General features: G+C 42.4%; 1 protein-coding gene across 1 annotated transcript in view; it reads left to right on the forward strand.

Annotated features, from left to right (window-relative positions):
* Nucleotides 1-22,758, forward strand: part of AK9 (adenylate kinase 9) — a 166,724-nt gene that overhangs the window by 111,194 nt on the left and 32,772 nt on the right. The window contains exons 26-32 of the mRNA XM_077289565.1: nt 1,561-1,780; nt 2,079-2,144; nt 2,339-2,554; nt 5,363-5,581; nt 12,643-12,856; nt 18,335-18,536; nt 19,218-19,364. Of these exons, the coding sequence (XP_077145680.1) occupies nt 1,561-1,780; nt 2,079-2,144; nt 2,339-2,554; nt 5,363-5,581; nt 12,643-12,856; nt 18,335-18,536; nt 19,218-19,364 (1,284 nt within the window). The remainder of the gene's footprint in view (nt 1-1,560; nt 1,781-2,078; nt 2,145-2,338; nt 2,555-5,362; nt 5,582-12,642; nt 12,857-18,334; nt 18,537-19,217; nt 19,365-22,758) is intronic.

A 22,758-nucleotide genomic window follows, 5' to 3' on the forward strand; every position in this document is an offset into this window, starting at 1 on the left:
CTGTGGCTTTAAGAACTTCCTTTGGTTTATTATGGGCAGCATAAACCAAGGTGTAGTAAAACAAATACAGCCTTCTGGGCAAGACAGGAAGACAAAACTAAACGGTAGCAGAAAGCACAGTCCTTCTGAGTCCAGGGTTCCTCCCTCTCTCTACTAGCAGAGCACACACGGTTCAGGTTTTAGCATAAACACAAACCACTTCTCTGCAGTGATCCTGTCCAGACACTGAACCCTACTGCCTTTGGAGGCCAGCTACTTAAGCGCCAGACCACACCCTGGGGTGGAGATAAGGTGAACATCCTCCCACCCACTCTATGGATGTCCACATAAAAGCCAGCCCAATATGCAAATAACGTAACCCCTCACAACACTTAGTGTGCTGGGTTTTATTTTATCACTGACGCTATTAGGCATAGTGAAACATATCCACCCTCCAGCACGTTACCAGTGACTTCGTCACACTATGTAACTATGACTTCAATAAATCGCAAGTTATGAATTGGGCTACATGTATTTATTAAAATATTTTGGGCCAAAAAATGTGCACCATGAGCTTTTTTCCTTAAATCAATACAGTAGATATGTATATGAACTATAGTGTTAGTGTATTAGCATACTCTTCTATCACCGTCGTCTCCAGTATCCAGCGCCATTCCGCTCCTCTTTTGAGTGATATCACCGCTCTTCAGACTATCTGGCTCACTATGCTCAATGTGTGAGACAGAAGTATCTTTTACAATGTAAACCTAAGAAACCTTAATGTTCTTTTACATGCCTGGTTTCTAAGTTTAGATATCATAGTTTTAAGCATGGTACAAACGTGTTCTTTTTGGTGCAAAGTAATAATAAACATCAGGAACAAAAATGCACCAAAAAAGAGACGCATCTCAAGCTTGAAACCAGGTACAAGAAGAAGAATAAATCTGCCCTATGGTGTCTACTATGTTTTCAGTAAATTGCGCAAAGATTAAAGAAGCACTCACATTAAAAGTTTTATCCTCTTAATATTTTGAAGTCATCATATAGCAGTTGTTACAATTGCTCATTTTGCCCTTTTTTTACTCAGCTAATTATTCACTTTTCCATTAGGTCTGACATCACATGATTGAAAACTGACTAGCTGATGACTCCTAAGCTCTGTGTAGAAACAGGAGGTCAGTTTTCCCTGTATGAGTCATCAGTCACTGCAAAAGTCTCTGGCAGGGGAGGGGGGCCAGAGCTGCTGGGTCAGGAGTTGAAGAGGATAAATGCAGGGAAAAGAGACTTCATGTTTCTACATAAAGCAGAGAAAATAGAAGAATAACTGGGTAGAAGGGCAAAATGAGCAATTGTAAGTACACGTGCTGTATAATTTGATTGAAATATATTAAGAGGATAAAAACTTTGATAGGAGTGCGTCTTTAAATATGCATATTGCAATTTGTTATTACAGTAAAACTCTTAACTTGGTTTACCCAAATTGATGAAGTTTGAAATTCCGGCACTGGCTGCTGCCGTAATATCTGGAATTTTACAAAAGCATAAGGAGCCATATTCTAGTCCTATCTGTTTCTTTTACAGTTCAGCTGGCTTTGTCCTGGATGGCTTCCCTAGCACAGTTGAGGAAGTCCAATATATGGGTGATCGGGGCTTGTTCCCAGACATCGCTGTCTTTCTAGAAGCAGACGAAAGTGACATTTGTGACCGGCTACTGCCCTCTCGTTTAGCTAAGTGGCAAGAACGACGAAGGAAAAAGGAAGAGCGAAAACAGAGACTTAGAGATATTAAGATGAAGATGAGGGTATGTAAATATATTTTTATAAGGCAAAATTGACTGTATTTTAGTTCATCACTATAGACAAGGAGGGGTTTATATAGCCATGAATTTGGATCCCACTGACTTCTATAGTGAACGACAGTGCTATAACTTTGATACTGTGTGACTTTATATTTAGCATTCTCAATAAATTGCATCTTGCTGTTATGTAAATTGCTTGTAGTAAAAAATGTAGCTCATCTGTGACCTATTACTCTGATGCTAACATGATGTTCACAGCTGAAAATAGATTAACAAAGCTATTATAACTGAATTATTGCAGGATGAACAGATTGCCAAAAGACGAGCTGAACTTTTAGCTGAGCAAAAAATAAATGAAGAGAAAACGGTGAGATCTTTAATACCATCACTATATCAATGTTTATTGTTAGAACCTACGTATTTGTATTCTGCAAGGATCAATTCACTTGACTTTCCAAAGTTTATTTCAAAGAGTAGTTCTAAGAACTTAGTGCAGTGTGAACATCTCGTTTCCATTGGGCCTTGTAAGGGAGAAGTCCAATAACTTGTGTCCTTGAGTAGGGCCACAAGGACGCTGGAGGGAGCGATGATGAGGAGGAGGAGGTGGAAGAAGAGGACGAAGTTGACAACATTGAACTGATCCTTGCCGAAGAGTTTCCAGAGGAAGATGAGGAGGAACAGGAAGAGGAAGAACAAGAAGAGGATGTAATTGAAAGAATGAAAACTGAAATTGGAGAAAAGTGTGAGACAGATTCTGAATCTCTCCAGTCAGTAAAGGTAGAGACTTTTATTAATGGTTATTTCTTGGGCTCTCTGATGTACATTCAGCATATAGTTTAGGACTCAGCATTTCTTTCTAATGTAAGTGCAACAGTGCTCTTATAGGAGTGCAGAAATGGATCTATCAGCAGAATTCAGAATCCACGTCTGATTCTCAAAACAGATGAGAATAGGATGAGCTCTGAGTGTCATGGATCCATTTTTAAAACTGATGTGTGCGTGTGTGGCTCATGAAACTGTATGGGTCTGTGAGATGTCCAAGAAAAAAACTGATGTGTATAACAGATGTTTGAATGAGACAAGATGGAGACTTGTTCTTGAAACATTAACAAAAACCCATAATGACCTCGTATGTTTAACACTGTACCATTAATTGATAGTGTTTTAAGGACCCAATAGAGCAAATAGTTGACCAAGACAGAAAGTACTTGGACTGAATCAAAGAGTTCAGTTTTCCCTGCTACAAAGCTTATCAGGAAAAGAGGCTCCTAATAAGATCCCACAACTCTGTTTGCCTTCCAGTTTTGGTCCCACACATTCCCAATAACAGTTGTGGGCATGCTAAATATACCCTCCTTTTATTGCATTTTACATGTTCCCCATACAGTGCCTGCCACTGATGCTACCTTCCATTTTACGTGATCATGATAACATGCACAGAAGTCACAAATGGTTTTGACTGGCTACTAAAGGTAACATCCTCACCTCTGAACTGTGGCAAATGGCAGGAAAATTGTTCAGGATGCAAAGAAAAACCCACAAATAACATCAGCTGAAATACAGGACTCTCTGAAAACTAGCGGTTTGGCTGTTTCAAGATGCTCAATAAGGAGGCACTTGAAGAAAAATGGGCTTCATGGTCGAGTCGCCAGAAGAAAGCCAAATGACCCTGATCAAAATTTCACATGCCCCATTTCTTAATACCGTGTATTGTCCCCTCTAACATTAATGACAGCCTCTCGGAGGATTGCTGGAGTGAACTCTCTTGTGTCATCTCAAGCTAAGTGTATTCCCTCATTTGTCTTCCTGCTTTGTCTTTAGTTTTAGTGGGGGCTGACAAGTGTGACCCCGTCCCCTCACTATCCAGGGCCTATCGCTAGTGGTAATCAGGGATTAGGTTCCTGCTTGGCAATAGGTGTGGAATCTATTTAGAGACCTAAGGGCAGACAGGGTGTTGTCAGATCTGCCTAGGGTCCTCCACTTCCCACTTTACTAGTGTTTGGGCTCCCCCTCCCTATTCCCATTGTTGTGCACCTAGCTTCTCACTCACCCTCACAATTGAGTCCCAATATAAAATCTCCAACTAGGGCCCTAATTACCATGGGTCTTCTCATATCAGACAAAAGGGACCATTTGTGCCCCTTAGGCTCCATGGCCTGCGTACAACTGCAACCCTTTAACATACTATAGTTACACAATGTAACACAATATGAAGTTCATTAATTATGGTGCTTGAACCTCCTAGGTTCAAGCAACATATTGTAATCCGATTTCTTATATTTTATTATTCTTCTCCGCGTTTTCCGCAATTAATGCGGCCCGAACCGCTCGGCGCAGAGACCCCGTTCAGGCGGCGTTTCGAAGCCCTCGGTGGGGACAGGTGTGCTATGACTTATATGTAGTTTTTTTTTAAATCGCATTTTAAAAAAAAAATTTCCCATAGGAAATAATGGTGAACTTTCCATTACCCCCAACTTGACCTTCCAAAGATGGCAGCTATGCAAATGTACGGTGTCCATTTTAGGGCATGATCATTTATCAAAGTCAAACATCAGAATAAAGTGAAAGTGAAGTGTGTGAAAAGAAAGTGCCCCCCGGCCCATGTGTGAAAAGTAAGTGCCCCCCCGGCCCCATGTGTGAAAAGTAAGTGCCCCCCGGCCCCGTGTGTGAAAAGTAAGTGCCCCCCGATCCCATGTGTGAAAAGTAAGTGCCCCCCGGCCCCGTGTGTGAAAAGTAAGTGCCCCCCCGGCCCCATGTGTGAAAAGTAAGTGCCCCCCCGGCCCCGTGTGTGAAAAGTAAGTGCCCCAGGCCCCGTGTGTGAAAAGTAAGTGCCCCCCGGCCCCGCGTGTGAAAAGTAAATGCCCCCCCAGCCCCGCGTGTGAAAAGTAAGTGCCCCAGGCCCCGTGTGTGAAAAGTAAATGCCCCCCCGGCCCCGTGTGTGAAAAGTAAGTGCCCCCCCCGGCCCCGTGTGTGAAAAGTAAGTGCGCCCCTGACCCATGTGTGCAAAAGTGCGCCCCCGGCCCCGTGTGCGCAAAAGTAAGTGCGCCCCCGGCCCCGTGTGTGCAAAAGTAATTGCACCCTCGGTGTGCAAAAGTAAGTGCGCCCCCGGTGTGCAAACGTAAGTGCGCCCCGGGTGTGCAAAAGTAAGTGCGTCCCTGGTGTGCAAAAGTAAGTGCACCCCAGGTGTGCAAAAGTAAGTGCCCCCCGGTCCCGGGTGTGGAAAAGTAAGTGCCCCCCCGGTCCCGGATGTGAAAAAGTAAGTGCCCCCCTCGGTCACGGGTGTGGAAAAGTAAGTGCCCCCCTGGTCCCGTGTGTGAAAAGTGCTGCTGTAAAGCTGGCATCGCTGTTCAAGCACCATGTATTTCCTTCAGGAAATGCCCATCTAGTTGTTATTCTTATCTGTATGAGCAGAGAAAATACCGGATCGCTGTACAAAGAAAACATTAATAATTATCCATATGGTTGCTTAAAATAATCATGTTCACATGTTATTTTGGTAAAATAATGGAGGTTTTTTAATATTTTAGATGTACGTGACTCACTAATAATGTGTTACAGTAACATTTAATACATTTTCATTTTTAGGAAGAACTTCAAAGCCTAATGATACCTTGTATATCAATTAATGCAAATCGAAAACCACATATTGTACGTTTCCAGTTGTTTAAGAAGCTGAAGCATATTGTGGAAAATCGGGCTAGCCTCTTTGAAAAATGTTACCCAGTGAGCCTATCCCTTGCCAACAAAATGCTTCATGTATCATATAAACATCCCAGTATCTTTGGACGATGGGACCCAGTAAAGGTATTGTATGCTAAATCTATGCATGTATTACAGTGAAAACTCTCCAAAACCAACTGTGACTACCTGTGACAAGCTTTCAGGATCACGATATATTATGTATAGCCCCCTTAGCGCAGAATGGCTTTCCTGTACATCAGTGGGCGATCAGGAGCTGAGCTCCCTGCACATGACATAAATGCCAGCTATATTACATAGCCGATGTCTCCTCTAACAACAGCGTCCAGAGCTGTATTTCCATTGCTGCTGTTAACCATTTACATTCAGCTGTCAATCGCTGATTGCGTACACCGTCTCCCATCAGCCCCCTGCGCTGCGATAGAGGAGCACCAATGAGTTGCCAGGGACCTGCTGAAGACCCCATCACTGCCATTTTAGTAATCCTGTCAAGCTCAACTACCAGCCAAGCTTAATAGGAGACCTGCATTTTGACTATATTAATGGAGCTAAAATTAAAGTAAAAGATTTAAAAAACATAAAAATTTAAATCATGCCCCTTTTACTCCATTAAAAATAAAGAAATTAGAAAACTAAAAAAGTGGTATGTATTTGGTATTGCAGTATCTAAAAGTTTGTAACATATATATAAAATTAACCGACACAGTAAACGCAGTAAGTAGAAATAAAATCAAAATGCAAGACTTGTGTTTTTTCAGTCACTATACCCCCCTAAAAAGGCAATAACCAAAAATAGTATATAAAAAAACCTATCTGCTTGCTTGCCACATAAAAACAGCCCCCACGCAGCTCTACTGATAGAATAAACTTGTTGCAGGTCTGAGAAAATGGCAACACAAACCACATTTTTTTATTTTTTGTTACAAACTGCTGAAAATGTATTCATCATCATCAACCATCACCACTCATGTCTGTAGGTCATTTGTGATTATAAAGAACCTGGCACTCAACTTGAGTTTTGAGATTTTTATTCTGTAGTACGATCAGAAAACGTTTCGGCCTGGTGTGGCCTTCGTCAGTTACTACAAATTTATAAGCAAAATAAACTGTTACAATCGTCTGTAGTTACATATGTGAATGAACACACTTAAGATTAAAGTAAAATACAAAGGAAGCAAAATACGAGTAAACAAAGTATATACAATGAATCATACGGTCATAATGGATAGCTAGCTGCAAATTTGATACAACTGAAGGAGCCAACAGTACCACCCAGAGCCCCCTAACGTGGGTGAATGAAGTGGAGTGAGTTGAAAAATTTGTGCGTACCGTACAATGGAGTAACTGAGTATCCACTCAGTAGATCTGTGGTTTCTATAGTTAATCTATGTTGTGGAGGAAAAAGAAGGTCGCTGTATTGAGCAGTAAAACATAGCAACAGTGGTGCAATTGTGCACATGGTGTATAGTTGCCTAGAAAATAAGCGTTACCTGTATTATGCTTTAAGGAGCAGGCATAGAGCACGGCTGTGTGCTGTGAATGAGATAGATTGTACTGGTAAGAATAAGAGCCCGATTTGGCGTAGTGGTGGCTGGAGGTGGTGGGGGTAGGTTACCTGAAGTAGTGCGGGTCCTGACGCGGTGTCCACCGCTGTCTGCAAGATGCCCGAATGTGAAAGTACCCATGCGGCATTCCTTTAGTGTGTGACGGCCGGACCGGAAATGACGTACCGGAAGTGGCCGTGTATTACTGTCTTGACTGACAGGGTTGTGTCAGCCAATCAGTGGACGCTGTCGTTAAGGAGGCGGGACAACTAGATTTGTGTATCGTTGCTTAGTTACCGCTAAGAGAGCGCTACAGAGTTGTGGTAAAGAACGTGAGACATTGACCGCGCTGGTGGAGGAGGAGGGTGATACGTGCTCAATCCACTGTGCCCCGCAGAGAGAGGGAAGGCTCCCGGAGTTTCAATATAGTCGGTTCTAGGGAGACAGATAGACATTGTTAGTAATGCTGAAATCAAAATTAACATAATGCAAATTATTTTATAGTAGCAATAAGATACACATGATCAGTAAGAAACATCTGGTCAGTAAATATATGAGCGAAGGGGGTTTATACCCTGTGGCAGAAAAAAACATCAAACCTTATATGAAAGTGAGGTCATAATCTCTATTGAGACCTCTGGGATGTAGGGTGTCCAGGGTATGGATCCAAAAAGATTCCCTCTGTTTGAGGGAGGCCAATCTGTCACCTCCGCGTCTGGGTATTGGGATCTGTTCAATTACTTGAAACATTAATTGTGAGATGTTATGACCTTTAGATATAAAGTGATGTGGGATAGGTAGAAGTTTGTTGCCACACCTGATCGTGGATTTATGTTTAGAGATACGCTCCCGGATAGACCGGGTCGCCTCTCCCACATACAGCATACCGCATGGACATTTAATGACGTATATTACGTATGATGATTCACAGGTGAAATAGCCCTTAATTGGGAAAGACCTCCCAGAATGTGGATGGTGGAGAGCATTGCCCCTTAAAACGTTGCTGCACTGGGCGCAGTGGAGGCATGGGAAGGTCCCTGCTCTAGGGTTTTGCAGAAACCTCTGTGTGGGTAGTCTTCTGTCAGATCCTAGATCGGCTCTAACCAATGAGTCTCTAAGATTGGTCTCGGACATAGAGCTACGAACACATAGAGTATCTGAAATGAAGGCTAAATTTCAAGCAAGGGGCTACCCAGACTCAATCCTTCGAGAATCCCAATCAATCAACCACCACACCAGTCCAAAACCACAAAACCGAAATCGCATTCCTTTCGTCCATACCTTTCACCCATTCGCTTACTTACTCCATAGAAACATACGCCAACATTGGCATTTGCTCAGAACTGCCCATCCCAACATCCCTGAATTTAGGGAACCATTCCTCCCTTGTTTCAGGAGACCCCGCAATCTTAGAGACTCATTGGTTAGAGCCGATCTAGGATCTGACAGAAGACTACCCACACAGAGGTTTCTGCAAAACCCTAGAGCAGGGACCTTCCCATGCCTCCACTGCGCCCAGTGCAGCAACGTTTTAAGGGGCAATGCTCTCCACCATCCACATTCTGGGAGGTCTTTCCCAATTAAGGGCTATTTCACCTGTGAATCATCATACGTAATATACGTCATTAAATGTCCATGCGGTATGCTGTATGTGGGAGAGGCGACCCGGTCTATCCGGGAGCGTATCTCTAAACATAAATCCACGATCAGGTGTGGCAACAATCTTCTACCTATCCCACATCACTTTATATCTAAAGGTCATAACATCTCACAATTAATGTTTCACGTAATTGAACAGATCCCAATACCCAGATGCGGAGGTGACAGATTGGCCTCCCTCAAACAGAGGGAATCTTTTTGGATCCATACCCTGGACACCCTACATCCCAGAGGTCTCAATAGAGATTATGACCTCACTTTCATATAAGGTTTGATGTTTTTTTCTGCCACAGGGTATAAACCCCCTTCACTCATATATTTTCTGACCAGATGTTTCTTACTGATCATGTGTATCTTATTGCTACTATAAAATAATTTGCATTATGTTAATTTTGATTTCAGCATTACTAACAATGTCTATCTGTCTCCCTAGAACCGACTATATTGAAACTCCGGGAGCCTTCCCTCTCTCTGCGGGGCACAGTGGATTGAGCACGTATCACCCTCCTCCTCCACCAGCGCGGTCAATGTCTCACGTTCTTTACCACAACTCTGTAGCGCTCTCTTAGCGGTAACTAAGCAACGATACACAAATCTAGTTGTCCCGCCTCCTTAACGACAGCGTCCACTGATTGGCTGACACAACCCTGTCAGTCAAGACAGTAATACACGGCCACTTCCGGTACGTCATTTCCGGTCCGGCCGTCACACACTAAAGGAATGCCGCATGGGTACTTTCACATTCGGGCATCTTGCAGACAGCGGTGGACACCGCGTCAGGACCCGCACTACTTCAGGTAACCTACCCCCACCACCTCCAGCCACCACTACGCCAAATCGGGCTCTTATTCTTACCAGTACAATCTATCTCATTCACAGCACACAGCCGTGCTCTATGCCTGCTCCTTAAAGCATAATACAGGTAACGCTTATTTTCTAGGCAACTATACACCATGTGCACAATTGCACCACTGTTGCTATGTTTTACTGCTCAATACAGCGACTTTCTTTTTCCTCCACAACATAGATTAACTATAGAAACCACAGATCTACTGAGTGGATACTCAGTTACTCCATTGTACGGTACGCACAAATTTTTCAACTCACTCCACTTCATTCACCCACGTTAGGGGGCTCTGGGTGGTACTGTTGGCTCCTTCAGTTGTATCAAATTTGCAGCTAGCTATCCATTATGACCGTATGATTCATTGTATATACTTTGTTTACTCGTATTTTGCTTCCTTTGTATTTTACTTTAATCTTAAGTGTGTTCATTCACATATGTAACTACAGACGATTGTAACAGTTTATTTTGCTTATAAATTTGTAGTAACTGACGAAGGCCACACCAGGCCGAAACGTTTTCTGATCGTACTACAGAATAAAAATCTCAAAACTCAAGTTGAGTGCCAGGTTCTTTATAATCACATGTACACGGTTTGGGAACCTACCTGCACACCACTATAAGCAGTGCTCACGTGTTTTGATTTACTGTAGGTCATTTGTGACATGCAATGAATACTGTAAAAACCAAAACCCAGAAAAACAATATCAGAGTTTCATTTTTTTTTCTCCTTTTCAAAAACTAGGATAATTCATACACAATAAAAAAGCCCATATTAAACAAGCAAAAAAACCATAAATGCCTAAACCACAGTGATGTAAAAAAGACGTGACAGATGCCGTCACATATTAATTTATCTAGACAGATATATACTGACAGTGGTCAACCAACCATAAACAGTCCATATATTAAAAAGGACCCAAAGTTTGTGTATAGTATGCCATAAGTGACCTTTTGTCACACTGATATTATGTGCCTTATATGAGTTAGTACACGAGTATATACACATTGACATAAAGGTTATTCTTTATTATTGGTGTATATTATAAGTCCCACATTACATGAGCAGGTGTAGTACCGGTCAATGATCCTATGGTTACACTCATTTTTGTGTATAGTCATGTAATCAATATGGGCGAGGGGATATGCGTTTATATACCAACGTCAAGTTGATTAGTGGGAGTGATACCGATACGTGGAATACGACTGTACAGGGCAGGTAAGCACATACCCACGGACTCAATCATGTGGTATCCAATGGATATTTGCTGGGAGGTCACTGGGGCCTGCATCACATGATGTCACAGGGTGATGCGATCCACATCCTCGTTGGGTGTTACACACCCACTTTCTACAAGCGAATGAACGGTCTCTATGTGCCTGCATTGGGCGGCATTAAGCTACGTCATCATGGGTAACATGAGTGCTGCATGAAAGGGGGCATGACTGTACACATCACAAAGATGACGAGTCTTGATGGCCGTGTCTCCACACCGAAAGTAGGGCTCTGCATTCCACACACTCCGGTCCTCATACGCAGCGTGCTTGTGGTCGCGTGTGGTTGTGTCTAGGTCCATGGCATCGTGTGAGAAAATAGCACTGTAGGTACAATGGGTTAAGCTCATCATGACAGAATCTCCGTGAGCTTCCTGATTGGCGTAGACTTCCCAACAACATTTATTTAACACTCTCCTCACATTGATTAACTATTCTGTTGAAAGTTAGGTCCACTGATGTGATGCTGGTATCATAGCTCTTTTACTGTATATTCTCATATTCTGATACATGCACTGCCATCGCCTGATGATCCTGAATGGAAGAGAGCTTTGAGTGTAGGGCAATGTCTTCTTAGGGAAAGCTGTGTAGTCTTTGGGCGTTATTCGACGATATTCAGTGTTGCGAGGGCTCAATAGGGGTTTCCTCTAAGTCCCGCTCTTCTGGACAGACTAGTATTTGCAATGGTGACTGACATAAAAGGACTCCTTCCGTCTGGAATCGACAGTTCCATTTATCTATCTACACCCTCTTCCCCTTTAGGTCACTTATGGTATACTAGACAGCAAACTTTGGGTCCTATAATAACTGTCGACTGTTTATGGTTAGCTGACCACTGTCAGTGTACGGTATATCTGTGACATATTATATATTTGTGGGGTTTTTTTGCCTGCGTAATTTGGGTAATTTTATTGTGCATGAATTATCATTATTTTAACATTGTCTATTAAAAGTTACATCTTGGAACTCACAATTTGCTTATCCTACTATTCAATAGAGAGTGTAATTGGAGACAATACTGCATGTTCCTCTCCGTATACATTTAAAATACTACATCATCATTCAAAGCTACAACCTATCCCGTAGACCGCCATCTCAAAGTGGTTTCTTTATACACATTTGCTGTTTTCTGTACTTGTTAGCCTTTGATGCAGCAAATGATAGCTAGCAGAAAAAAGAGAGAAAATAACATCAAACTTATTAGGTCATTTCTATTTGTCTTCCTGTTCTAGTTCTTTACTTTAAAGGGGTTGTTCGACGTCGATCACATTTTGTCCTAAGGCATGGATCTTTTCTTGATAACAAAGGCATACCCACTTGCAGTCACCTCCTCTCTGTAGGCCTGCACAGGCACCAGAAGCAATGACAGGGCCATCTAGATATCGCTGGATGAAGTAGGTCGTATCATCACAAACATCCCAGAACGCACTGTCCTATTCACCTGACCACTGCAGCCAGTCACACGATTCATTGACCGTTGTGACATCCGGACAGTGCAGTCATCGCTTCTGGAGCCAGTCCAGATGTCTGTAGCGGTCTGCGCTGGATCCGTGGGGTTGAGTATTCCTCTGTATGTTATTTTGAACTATAAAACATTTTTACAGTGTCAGACACCCCCAAATGTTGACATATGGTGGCTACAACCATACACCAGTATATATGAGTGCAGCCACCATAAATATAGGCTGAATCTGACTCTTGTCACCAGCCCTTCCTGATCCTGGGATGCAGACAGATTGCAGACTACTGACCCCATCACTGGCATAAGATAATTGAAGTTGGATATAATATCTATTTGATATATAGTTTAACATTTCTACCATTTCCTTCCTTAAACTGTTTAGCTGAGCCAAGGAGATGTAATTAAACCATTTAGAAACCAAGAAAATCCTGGCTATCCGTTGATCTACCGGCAATACATTTATTTCTTCTCAACAAAGGAAAACAGAGATATTTTCATGAAGAATCCCATTACGTTTATACGTCAGCCAAAACCACAACCATCAGTGCCAGTAAGAATTGCAGTTCTAGGTCCTCCAAAATCCGGAAAAACAACAGGTAAGATTATTTCTAAAAGTATCCGAAAAAATTAACAGATTGCCTAGTGCAGGGCCTAAGGGTGATTCTCTCTTGTTTGTAAAAGTGTTGTATAACGTAAGAAAACCAACTTTTAAGAAATGTTTTGTGGGAGATTTTTTGTTGTCATTCTAGATTTTTTTTTTATTCTGAACTTTTGTTCCAAATACTAGCCACATCATTGTCTTATCAGTCACAATACACCCAAAACAGTACCAGCCAGAGTTGTGCAAGGAACAATAAAGAGTGCCTCATTAACACATTCTCTTTTTCCTTGCTCCAGCACTTCTGCACACTGCTAAAAAGTGATACTTTAGTCGCCCAAAGGTAGCCACTTGCATATCGCTTCCTATTTGTTCCATATTAACTGCCAATGACCCTCCTGCTGAAAGTGAAGACAGTCTCTTTGAACAAGACTGAGAGAACCAGGCTTTTACTAGTGCACATACATTTTAGGGCAAAATATGGCACATTTACTACATTATGTAGTCTATCTATCTATTGCATATCTGTCATCTATCTATCTAACTATCTATCTCATATTTGTCTATCTATTACATATCTATCTATCTATCTATCTATCTATCTATCTATCTATCTGTAACGGCGTCTACCGTGCTGGAGTACCGCTTTCAGTACCACCCTGTGTTTCAGGAGGTCCACTCTGCTTTTGCTGGAGTCTGAATGAAGGACGCTGGCTGGAATTGCTTGGTTACATGGGCGCATATAAAAGATCACTACTTCTCCACGTATTTCCAGTGTGTCAACACTTTACTCACAGGACACAGAATATATCACACAGATACAGAGGGCGGGCCAATTGAAAAGCGTCAGGCCAGACATATATTACAATAGCCGCAGGTGGTCGGAGCCTGACGATATTTACTGTGGGAATTACAAAGGTGGGGGAGGTCAGAAGGGGGATATCTTGTCCCCTCTCCCCAGGGGCGCAGCCTGATCGGTTTTGGGATGACCGAAGTTGATGGGGTTGGTACAAGTTCCGTTTGTCGACTTAGTCCATCGGCGTTACCGTTTTGTTTGCCGGGTCTGTAGTGGATGGTGAAGTCCAGAGGTTGTAGGGCTAAACTCCACCGCAGTAATCTGGCGTTGTCTCCGGAGACCCGATTAAGCCAGACTAGGGGATTATGGTCCGTTAGGAGGGAAAACTGTCATCCATACAAATATGGTTGCAACTTTTTGAGTGCCCATACCACCGCCAGGCTCTCCTTCTCGATGGCCGCATAGCTTACTTCACGGGGCAGTAGTTTCCGACTCAGGTAAGCTACCGGGTGTTCTTGGCCGTCCGGCCCGACTTGGCTCAGTACTGCCCCCATTCCAAACATAGAAGCGTCTGTGCGAACAAGGAAACGTTTATTTGGATCGGGTGCGGCCAATACAGGGATATTGGTGAGGGCGTCCTTTAGCTGGCGGAAGGCTTCCTCACACTCTGGGGTCCAGGTTACCTGACGGGGTTGGTTCTTACGGGTCAGATCAGTGAGGGGCTTGGCTACGCTGCTGTAATTGGGAACGAATTTCCTGTAATACCCCGCTGTCCCTAAAAACGCCATCAATGTCTTCCTCTGGCTCCCCCAACTGTTGTAAGGCATTATACTGGATCTTTTTGTAGCTTACTGTTGAAGGTACCTGGGCAGAGGCCAGAGCTCCCCCTGCTCGCTGACTCTCCATCTTGGCCAGCTCCACTTTGGTCTGCTCTGCCAACTCCATCTTGGCTAGCTCTATCCTGGTCCGCTCGGCCATCTTTTCCTTCAGATCAGTACGCACATCAGCCATCACCTCTCGTATGATCTCTACTGCAGGGTTTGGGCCATAGAACGCCAGTCTATTCTTTACCTCCCTCCGGATTTCAGTCTCCTCCACGTTCACATTGGGGGGCGCTGCACTGTCGTGTTCCATGATGGCTGATATCAAATCCGCTTTTGTTTTGTTGCTTTCGATTAACCCTCGGGCTTCCACCAGATCTCTTAATGTAGTCCTCTTTAACTTCTGGTAGTTGTTTTCCATTCATTCCTTTCCTCCTGTAGACGGGGTATCACATCCCGCTGTCTGCCACCAGTGTAACGGGGTCTACCGTGCTGGAGTACCTCTTTCAGTACCACCCCATGTTTCAGGAGGTCCACTCTGCTTTGGCTGGAGTCTGAATGAAGGACGCTGGCTGGAATTGCTTGGTTACATGGACGCATATAAAAGATCACTGCTTCTCCACGTATTTCCAGTGTGTCAACACTTTACTCACAGGACACAGATTATATCACACAGATACAGAGGGCGGGCCAATTGAAAAGCGTCAGGCCAGACATATATTACAATAGCCGCAGGTGGCAGGAGCCTGCCGATATTTACTGTGGGAATTACAAAGGTGGGGGAGGTCAGAAGGGGGATATCTTGTCCCCTCTCCCCAGGGGCGCAGCCTGTGGGCTGATGCATTAGGGACATGCATCTCACATGGAACCTATTATACATACATAGAACTGCACAACATATTCTGGGTGCTGGGGGGTTCCGTAACACTATCTATCTATCTATCTATCTATCTATCTATCTATCTGTCTATCCATCTATCACATATCTATCTATGTATCTATCTATCTGTCTATCTATCTATCCCATATTTATCTATTACATATCTATTACATATCTAGTACATGTCTATTACATATCTGCCATCTATCTATCTATCTATCTATCTATCTATCTATCTATCTATCTATCTATCTATCTATCTATCTATCCCATATCTATCTATCTAGTACATATCTGTCACCTATCTATCTATCTATCTATCTATCTATCTATCTCATATCTATTACATATTTATCTATCTGTCTATCACATATTTATCTATTACATATCTAGTACATAGCTAGTTCGTATCTATCTTTTACATATCTGTTACATATTGTGAGGCAGTGACTGGTGTTACATGTGAGGGCCTCCGTGCGTATTCTGAGGAGACCATGCAGCGCCCCCTACCTGTAACAGGGGCCACTGCATCACACTATCTATTACATATCTATCACACATCTATCTATTTATTACATATCTATCATGCTATCTATCTATTACATATCTATCTACAGTGGGTACGGAAAATATTAATACGCCTTTAAATTTTTCACTCTTTGTTTCATTGCAGCTTTTGGTTAATTCAAAAATGTTCAATTTTTTTCTCATTAATGTACGCTCTGCACCCCATCTTGACTGAAAAAAAAAACAAAAATGTAGTAATTTTTGCAAATTTATTAAAAAAGAAAAACTGAAATATCACATGATCATAAATATTAACACCCTTTGCTCAGTATTGAGTAGAAGCAAGAATGATGCAACAAGTTTTTCACACCTGGATTTGGGGATCATCTGCCATTCTTCCGTGCAGATCCTCTCCAGTTCTGTCAGGTTGGATGGTGAACGTTGGTGGACAGCCATTTTCAGGTCTCTCCAGAGATGCTCAATTGGGTTTAGCTCAGAGCTCTGGTTAGGCCAGTGAAGAATGGTCACAGAGTTGTTCTGAAGCCACTCCTTTGTTATTTTAGCTGTGTGCTTAGGGTCATTGTCTTGTTGGAAGGTGAACCTTCGGCCAAGTCTGAGCTCCAGAGCACTCTGGAAGAGGTTTTCATCCAGGATATCTCTGTACTTGGTCGTATTCATGTTTCCTCCAATGACAACCAGTCGTCCTGTCCCTGCAGCTGAAAAACACCCCCATAGCATGATGCTGCCACCACCATGTTTCATTGTTGGGATTGTATTGCCAGGTGATGAGCAGTGCCTGGTTTTCTCCACACATACCGCTTAGAATTATCACCAAAAAGGTCTATCTTCATCTCATACACCAGAGAATCTTATTTCTCATAGTCTGGGAGTCCTTCATGTGTTTGTTTTTTGTTTTTGTTTTTTCTTCAAAGGCAAATATTTTTTATTATGAGAAAATATTTTAAAATCATATATATATTCATCTGAAAAAGCAAAAAAAAAAATACAAACATGCAAGGTTTAATCATCTGTTTTTTTTTTTTAGCAAACTCTATGTGGTCATTCATATGTTTTGCACTGAGGAGAGGCTTCCGTCGGGCCATTCTGCCATAAAGGACAGACTGGTGGAGGGCTGCAGTGATACTTGACTTTGCGGAACTTTCTCCCATCTCCCTACTGCGTCTCTTGAACTCAGCCACAATGATCTTGGGGTTCTTCTTTACCTGTCTCACCAAGGCTCTTCTCCCATGATTGCTCAGTTTGGCTGGACGAACAGGTCTAGGAAGACTTCTGGTGGTCCCAAACTTCTTTCATTTAAGGATTATGGAGGCCACTGTGCCCTTAGGAACCTTGAGTACTGCGGAAATTCTGTTGTAACCTTGGCCAGATTTGTGCCTTACCACAATTCTGTCTCTGGGCTCCTTGGCCAGTTCCTTTGACCTCATGATTCTCATTTGGTCTGACATGCACTGTGAGCTGTGAGGTCCTATATAAACAGGTGTGTGCCTTTACAAATCAAGTCCTATCGGTTTAATTAAACACAGGTGGAATCCGATGAAGGCGTAGAACCATCTCAAGGAGGATCACAAGCAAATGGACAGCATGTGAATTAAATGAGTGTATGAGCAAAGGGTCTGAATACTTATGACCATGTGATATTTCAGTTTCTCTTTTTTATTAAATTTTCAAAAATTACTAAATTTCTTTTTTTTTCAGTCAAGATGGGGTGCAGAGTGTACATTAATGAGAAAAAAAATGATTTTTTTTTATTTACCAAATGGCTGCAATGAAACAAAGTGTGAAAAATGGGGTCTGAATACTTTCCGTACTCACTCACTCTATCTATCTATCTATCTATCTATCTATCTATCTATCTATCTATCTATCTATCTATCTATCTATCTATCATGGCCATGACTGTTTCTTGAACACCTCCTGCACAGATAGCACTTTACTTCGCATTAGTTAAAGATTTTGTCCACTACATTGACAACTACCTTTTTAAATCAAGTAATCTTCCTTGTAAAATAAAAATGACATATACTCATCTCTCACACTGGTGACCTTCCATTGATGTTAGGGCTGGGTATACCAGGGTTTGTATGAAATTGCTATGCCATGTGAGCCCTGCAGCCAATCGGTGACCACTATGCTGTCACTCCCATCAGACAAACCTTAGTGGATGAAGTGAGTGCACAGCAGCCCACATGTGGCCCATTAATTGGCTGCAGTGCTCTCGCAGCATAACAATGGAGCACAAACCCTGGTAGATCCAGCATCGATATACCTGGACCAGCACCGCTGCAGGAGGTTAGTATGTGTTATTGTTATTTTACAGGGCGAACTACTTCATTTAATAAGGGGTTGTCCAGGTATTTGACAATCCCATTTAATGATTCAATAAAACATATTACCGTTAACCCACAACTACACAGTGTCCATTTAAATCTGATATTTTCCTCAATGTTCTAGTTGCCAAGATGTTTACCAGAATATATGGATTACAGCGCCTGTCCATGGGAGATGCCATACGCTCTGTGCTGGAAAACCAACCTAATACAGAACTTGCATTAGATATAAAGAGTCATCTAGAGAAGGGACAGGTGGTACCTGATGACATGGCCATACGGTGTTTCGAAATAGCCATGATGGATCTAACATGTAATACAACAGGGTAAGTAAAAGTTTGATCCTAGAAGTAAGAGGCCTAGGATAAAAAAAAATTAACTCTTTTCAATGCATATTTTTTTATAATAGTATTATACATGGTGTGTAGTGTTTGTTCCTTTAACTCAAAGACTTAAATCTGCTTATCATATTTAGTATGTAACATTGTTTTCTAAGTAACTGTCTGTTTTTATGCATCATATATTTATTACACAATATATATTAGTAGATGGGATCTATGGGATATCCCTTCTTGCATATCATTTATTGTGTTGATTTTGTATATGTATGCCTTATTGAACCATAAATCTATTACGTATATAAACAAATTGCTAATAGCCCCCTAAAGGTAACCAGTGAGCAGTTTTATTCCCCCTAAACGGCTACAATCACAATTTAGGTGATGAAGATATTCTTATAACAAACCCATAAGCGATACTAATAGTACAGATGCTGAATCGGATCAAACTATGCTGACACTCTACATGGCACTCTGCTCAGAGTTTGATCAGAGTGTCCTTTGCATAAAAGGCCCCATTCTCCCAGATGAGAGAATCTACGGTTGTGTGACCGTAGTCTTAATGAGAAAGTGATTCTGTATAAGCGGAAGTGGAGAGGTAATAAAAAACTTTGTCATAAAAACATAAGTACCAAATAATAGAATATAATAAAAATGTTTTATTTACAGAGTTGTTTTGGATGGATATCCTGTAACAAAACGACAAGTTGATCTTTTAGAAGCGTGCAGCATAATACCAATAAAAATGTTTGAGTTAGAACTACCAGTGAAAGAAGTTTTAAAAAGAGGACTACAAGACAAGAAAGACGCAAAAAGGTACCCAAGCAAAAAAATGCCTCTTCTGTTTCATTTTTACAGGACAATTCAGAAACATGTCTAGAGTGTGAGTAGTTAGGCTGTAAGGATGCAGCAGTTTAGTGTCTGTGCGCCTTATTTTTTTTAATTATTTCCACTTACACATTGTCAGTATTTAGTTTGATAAATATACAACACCATACATTAAAATTTTATACAGGGCTGTCCTTATGTTATATACAAGTTACTTCTCAATCACAAGCTGTACAGTCATGTAGGAGCTGATAGATAACTGGCCTTGACTCTTAGAAGGCATGTGTCCATCTGGTGAGACGGACTGTGGTCCAGTTCACACTACTTTTTACTATATTTTACGGACACATTGGAATCATAAATCATAAGGGTTATAAGTGATACAGGTCTACAGCCCAGAATTCTGATATGAAGACATCAGCTGCATTTACTCTAAACTGTAAAATAATTTTACAGCCCTAATTATCTGTATAAGTTTCTTCAGTTTAAAAAAAAAAAATCATTGATGCCTTAAATTTCTTATTGCGGACCGTGCAAAAACGTTCCCTATTTTTATAGACAGTCCTAGAATTTCTGGACAGTTAGGAACCCTGGCATCCACCAACCATAAGAACCCATTGTACACAAACATATTGTATGCCGCATTGTATACAGTTAAACAAAGGATATGCAGCCACATAACGGCCAGACAGAGCCTGAAAGAACACACTTTTGGCCTCCAACTGACCTGCTGAATATTGTTTTTTTATATACCACTCGAACATGTAAAGAAAATAAATAGCTTTTTTATCATGCTACGTGTTGAGTGCCAAGTCAATGTTTTTGTGTCATACATATCACTTCGTCTGGTTACAGAACTGATCAGAACCTCCTGCTTTACTAAACAGGAAATGCAAATCCAGAATTATACACATATTGCAAGAAAAACAACATAAATGTGAATAGAACATTTAAAAAAACATTAAAAAATCATATTATATAAGTACTCAATATTCAAGGGAGCCACCTTGTGTAATCTCATGTCTCTACACACCAGAGTTGACCCAAGCCCAACAAATTTCAGCAAGTCTAAACTATTGGACCAAAAATATGATTTGCATGTTGTGTAAGTCTTGATGGAACAGAAATTCTGTTTCTTTGTCTCTTTCCTCAAATTTTGCATACTTTGGTTAAAAAGGATTTTTCAATAATACTAAAATATTTGTTTTAGAAAGCACTTGTATGCCCATTGAAATGGCATTCTGGAACGTGTTTTTTTTTTTTTTTGTTATTCAAAACGTGCGTTACTATTTTTTTTTAAATGACAAAATGAATTCATACTTAAAGGGATGTCCCATTTGGAGCTCACCATGTGATCAGATCAGATGTTAAACCCAGCTGAAATGATATATACAGTTATATGTCGCTATATGGCGTCCGTAGACGATCGCCTACTCTCTCTACAGTCTGCGTCCGCTGCTTCTGTCTCTCATCGTGATTCTGCACCTCTACCCCCTCCTCGTTTGGGAAAGCCCCCAAGATATGGTGGCGATCCCAAACTGTGTCAGGGGTTTTTAAATCAGTGCCGTTTACAGTTTGAGCTCCTGCCCCAGCAATATCCTTCGGATCGTGCCAAGGTGGCCTTTATAGTGTCTCATCTAGAGGGAGAGGCACTGTCTTGGGTAAACCCTTTGTGGGAGCGGGATGACCCGGTAGTTACCAGTATACAGGTTTTTTTGGACACTTTTCGTAGAGTCTTTGATGAGCCAGGTCGGGTGGCTTCTACTACCGAGTCCCTCTTTAACCTGCAACAAGGAAACCTTACAGTTGGGCAATACGCCATCCGCTTCCGGACACTTTCCTCAGAGCTTGGGTGGAATAATGAGGCATTGGTAGGGGCTTTCTGGAGAGGGCTTTCGTCCAAGATTAAGGATGAGCTCGCTGGTCGGGATACCCCCACTACCTTGGAGGATCTCATATCCCTGGCCACGCGTATTGATTTACGTTTCCAGGAGCGCTCTCGGGAGTTAGTCAGGGAGAGGAGGTCCTTTAAAACTAATTTGGTGTCCGGCTCTCCTCCGATCAAGTCTCCCACTTTTTCCGCTCCAGAGCCTATGCAGGTGGATCGTGTTAGATTGTCTGAGCAGCGACGCAGAGAGAGGTTGGCGCAGGGCTTGTGTCTCTACTGCGGAGGGGTCAATCATTTCCTGCGTTCCTGTCCAGAGAGGCCGGGAAACTCCTCCACCTAGGTCAGGTAAGAGAGGCCTACCTAGGTGACCCAAATTCCTCTCTACCCCTAACTATTTCAGCGTTGATTTTTTTAGGTTTGGAGCGTAGATCTGTGGAGGCATATGTGGACTCGGGTGCGGCTGGTAATTTCATTCGAGAAGAGGAGGTGAACAAGTTTCAGATACCTGTGGTCCCTCTTGAGACTCCGCGTCAAATCTCTGCAGTGGACGGCAAACCGTTATCTGTTCCCATTAAAATGGTTACTCTCGAGTTGGAGATGCAGATTGGTGCTCTACACCGGGAGAAGATTGCATTTTATGTTTTGCCCAATCTATCTCATGCTCTACTTTTGGGCCTACCCTGGCTTAGGTCGCACGAGCCAGTTCTGGATTGGCGCTCTGGAGAGATACTCCGCTGGGGTCATGGTTGTCATGAACGTTGTCTGCAGTCCGTTTCCCGTTCAAGTCTTCCTCAAGCGTCCGTCAATCTTCCAAGTCTTCCTTCGGCCTATCACTCGTTTGCCGATGTCTTTGATAAGAAGGATGCGGAGTCCCTTCCTCCACATCGAACCTTTGACTGCCCTATCGAGCTAATTCCAGGAGTTTCCCTTCCTAAAGGAAGAACCTATCCTTTGTCTCCAGCAGAGACCTTAGCCATGTCAGAATACATCCGAGAGAATCTAGCCAAGGGTTTCATCCGAAAGTCCTCTTCCCCGGCTGGAGCCGTTTTTTTCTTCGTCCGGAAGAAGGATGGATCCCTTCGGCCTTGTATAGACTACCGAGGTCTGAACGCCATCACGGTCAAGAACAGATATCCTCTACCGCTGATTCCTGAACTTTTCGACCGATTGAGGGGAGCCCGAATTTTTTCCAAACTTGATTTGCGAGGGGCCTATAATTTGGTCCGAATTCGCGCAGGAGGCGAGTGGAAGACCGCCTTTAACACCCGGGATGGTCATTATGAATACCTGGTCATGCCCTTTGGTCTCTGTAACGCTCCAGCGCTCTTCCAGGAGTTCGTGAATGAGATCTTTCGTGACTTACTGTATTCTTGCGTGGTAGTATACCTGGATGACATCCTTATTTTTTCACCCGACTTATCCTCTCACAGGAGAAGCGTTCGTCTGGTTCTACAACGACTTCGGGAGAATCGTCTCTATGCAAAAATCGAGAAG

Source organism: Ranitomeya variabilis, chromosome 2 (genome assembly GCF_051348905.1).
Source record: "Ranitomeya variabilis isolate aRanVar5 chromosome 2, aRanVar5.hap1, whole genome shotgun sequence".
NCBI lineage: Eukaryota > Metazoa > Chordata > Amphibia > Anura > Dendrobatidae > Ranitomeya > Ranitomeya variabilis.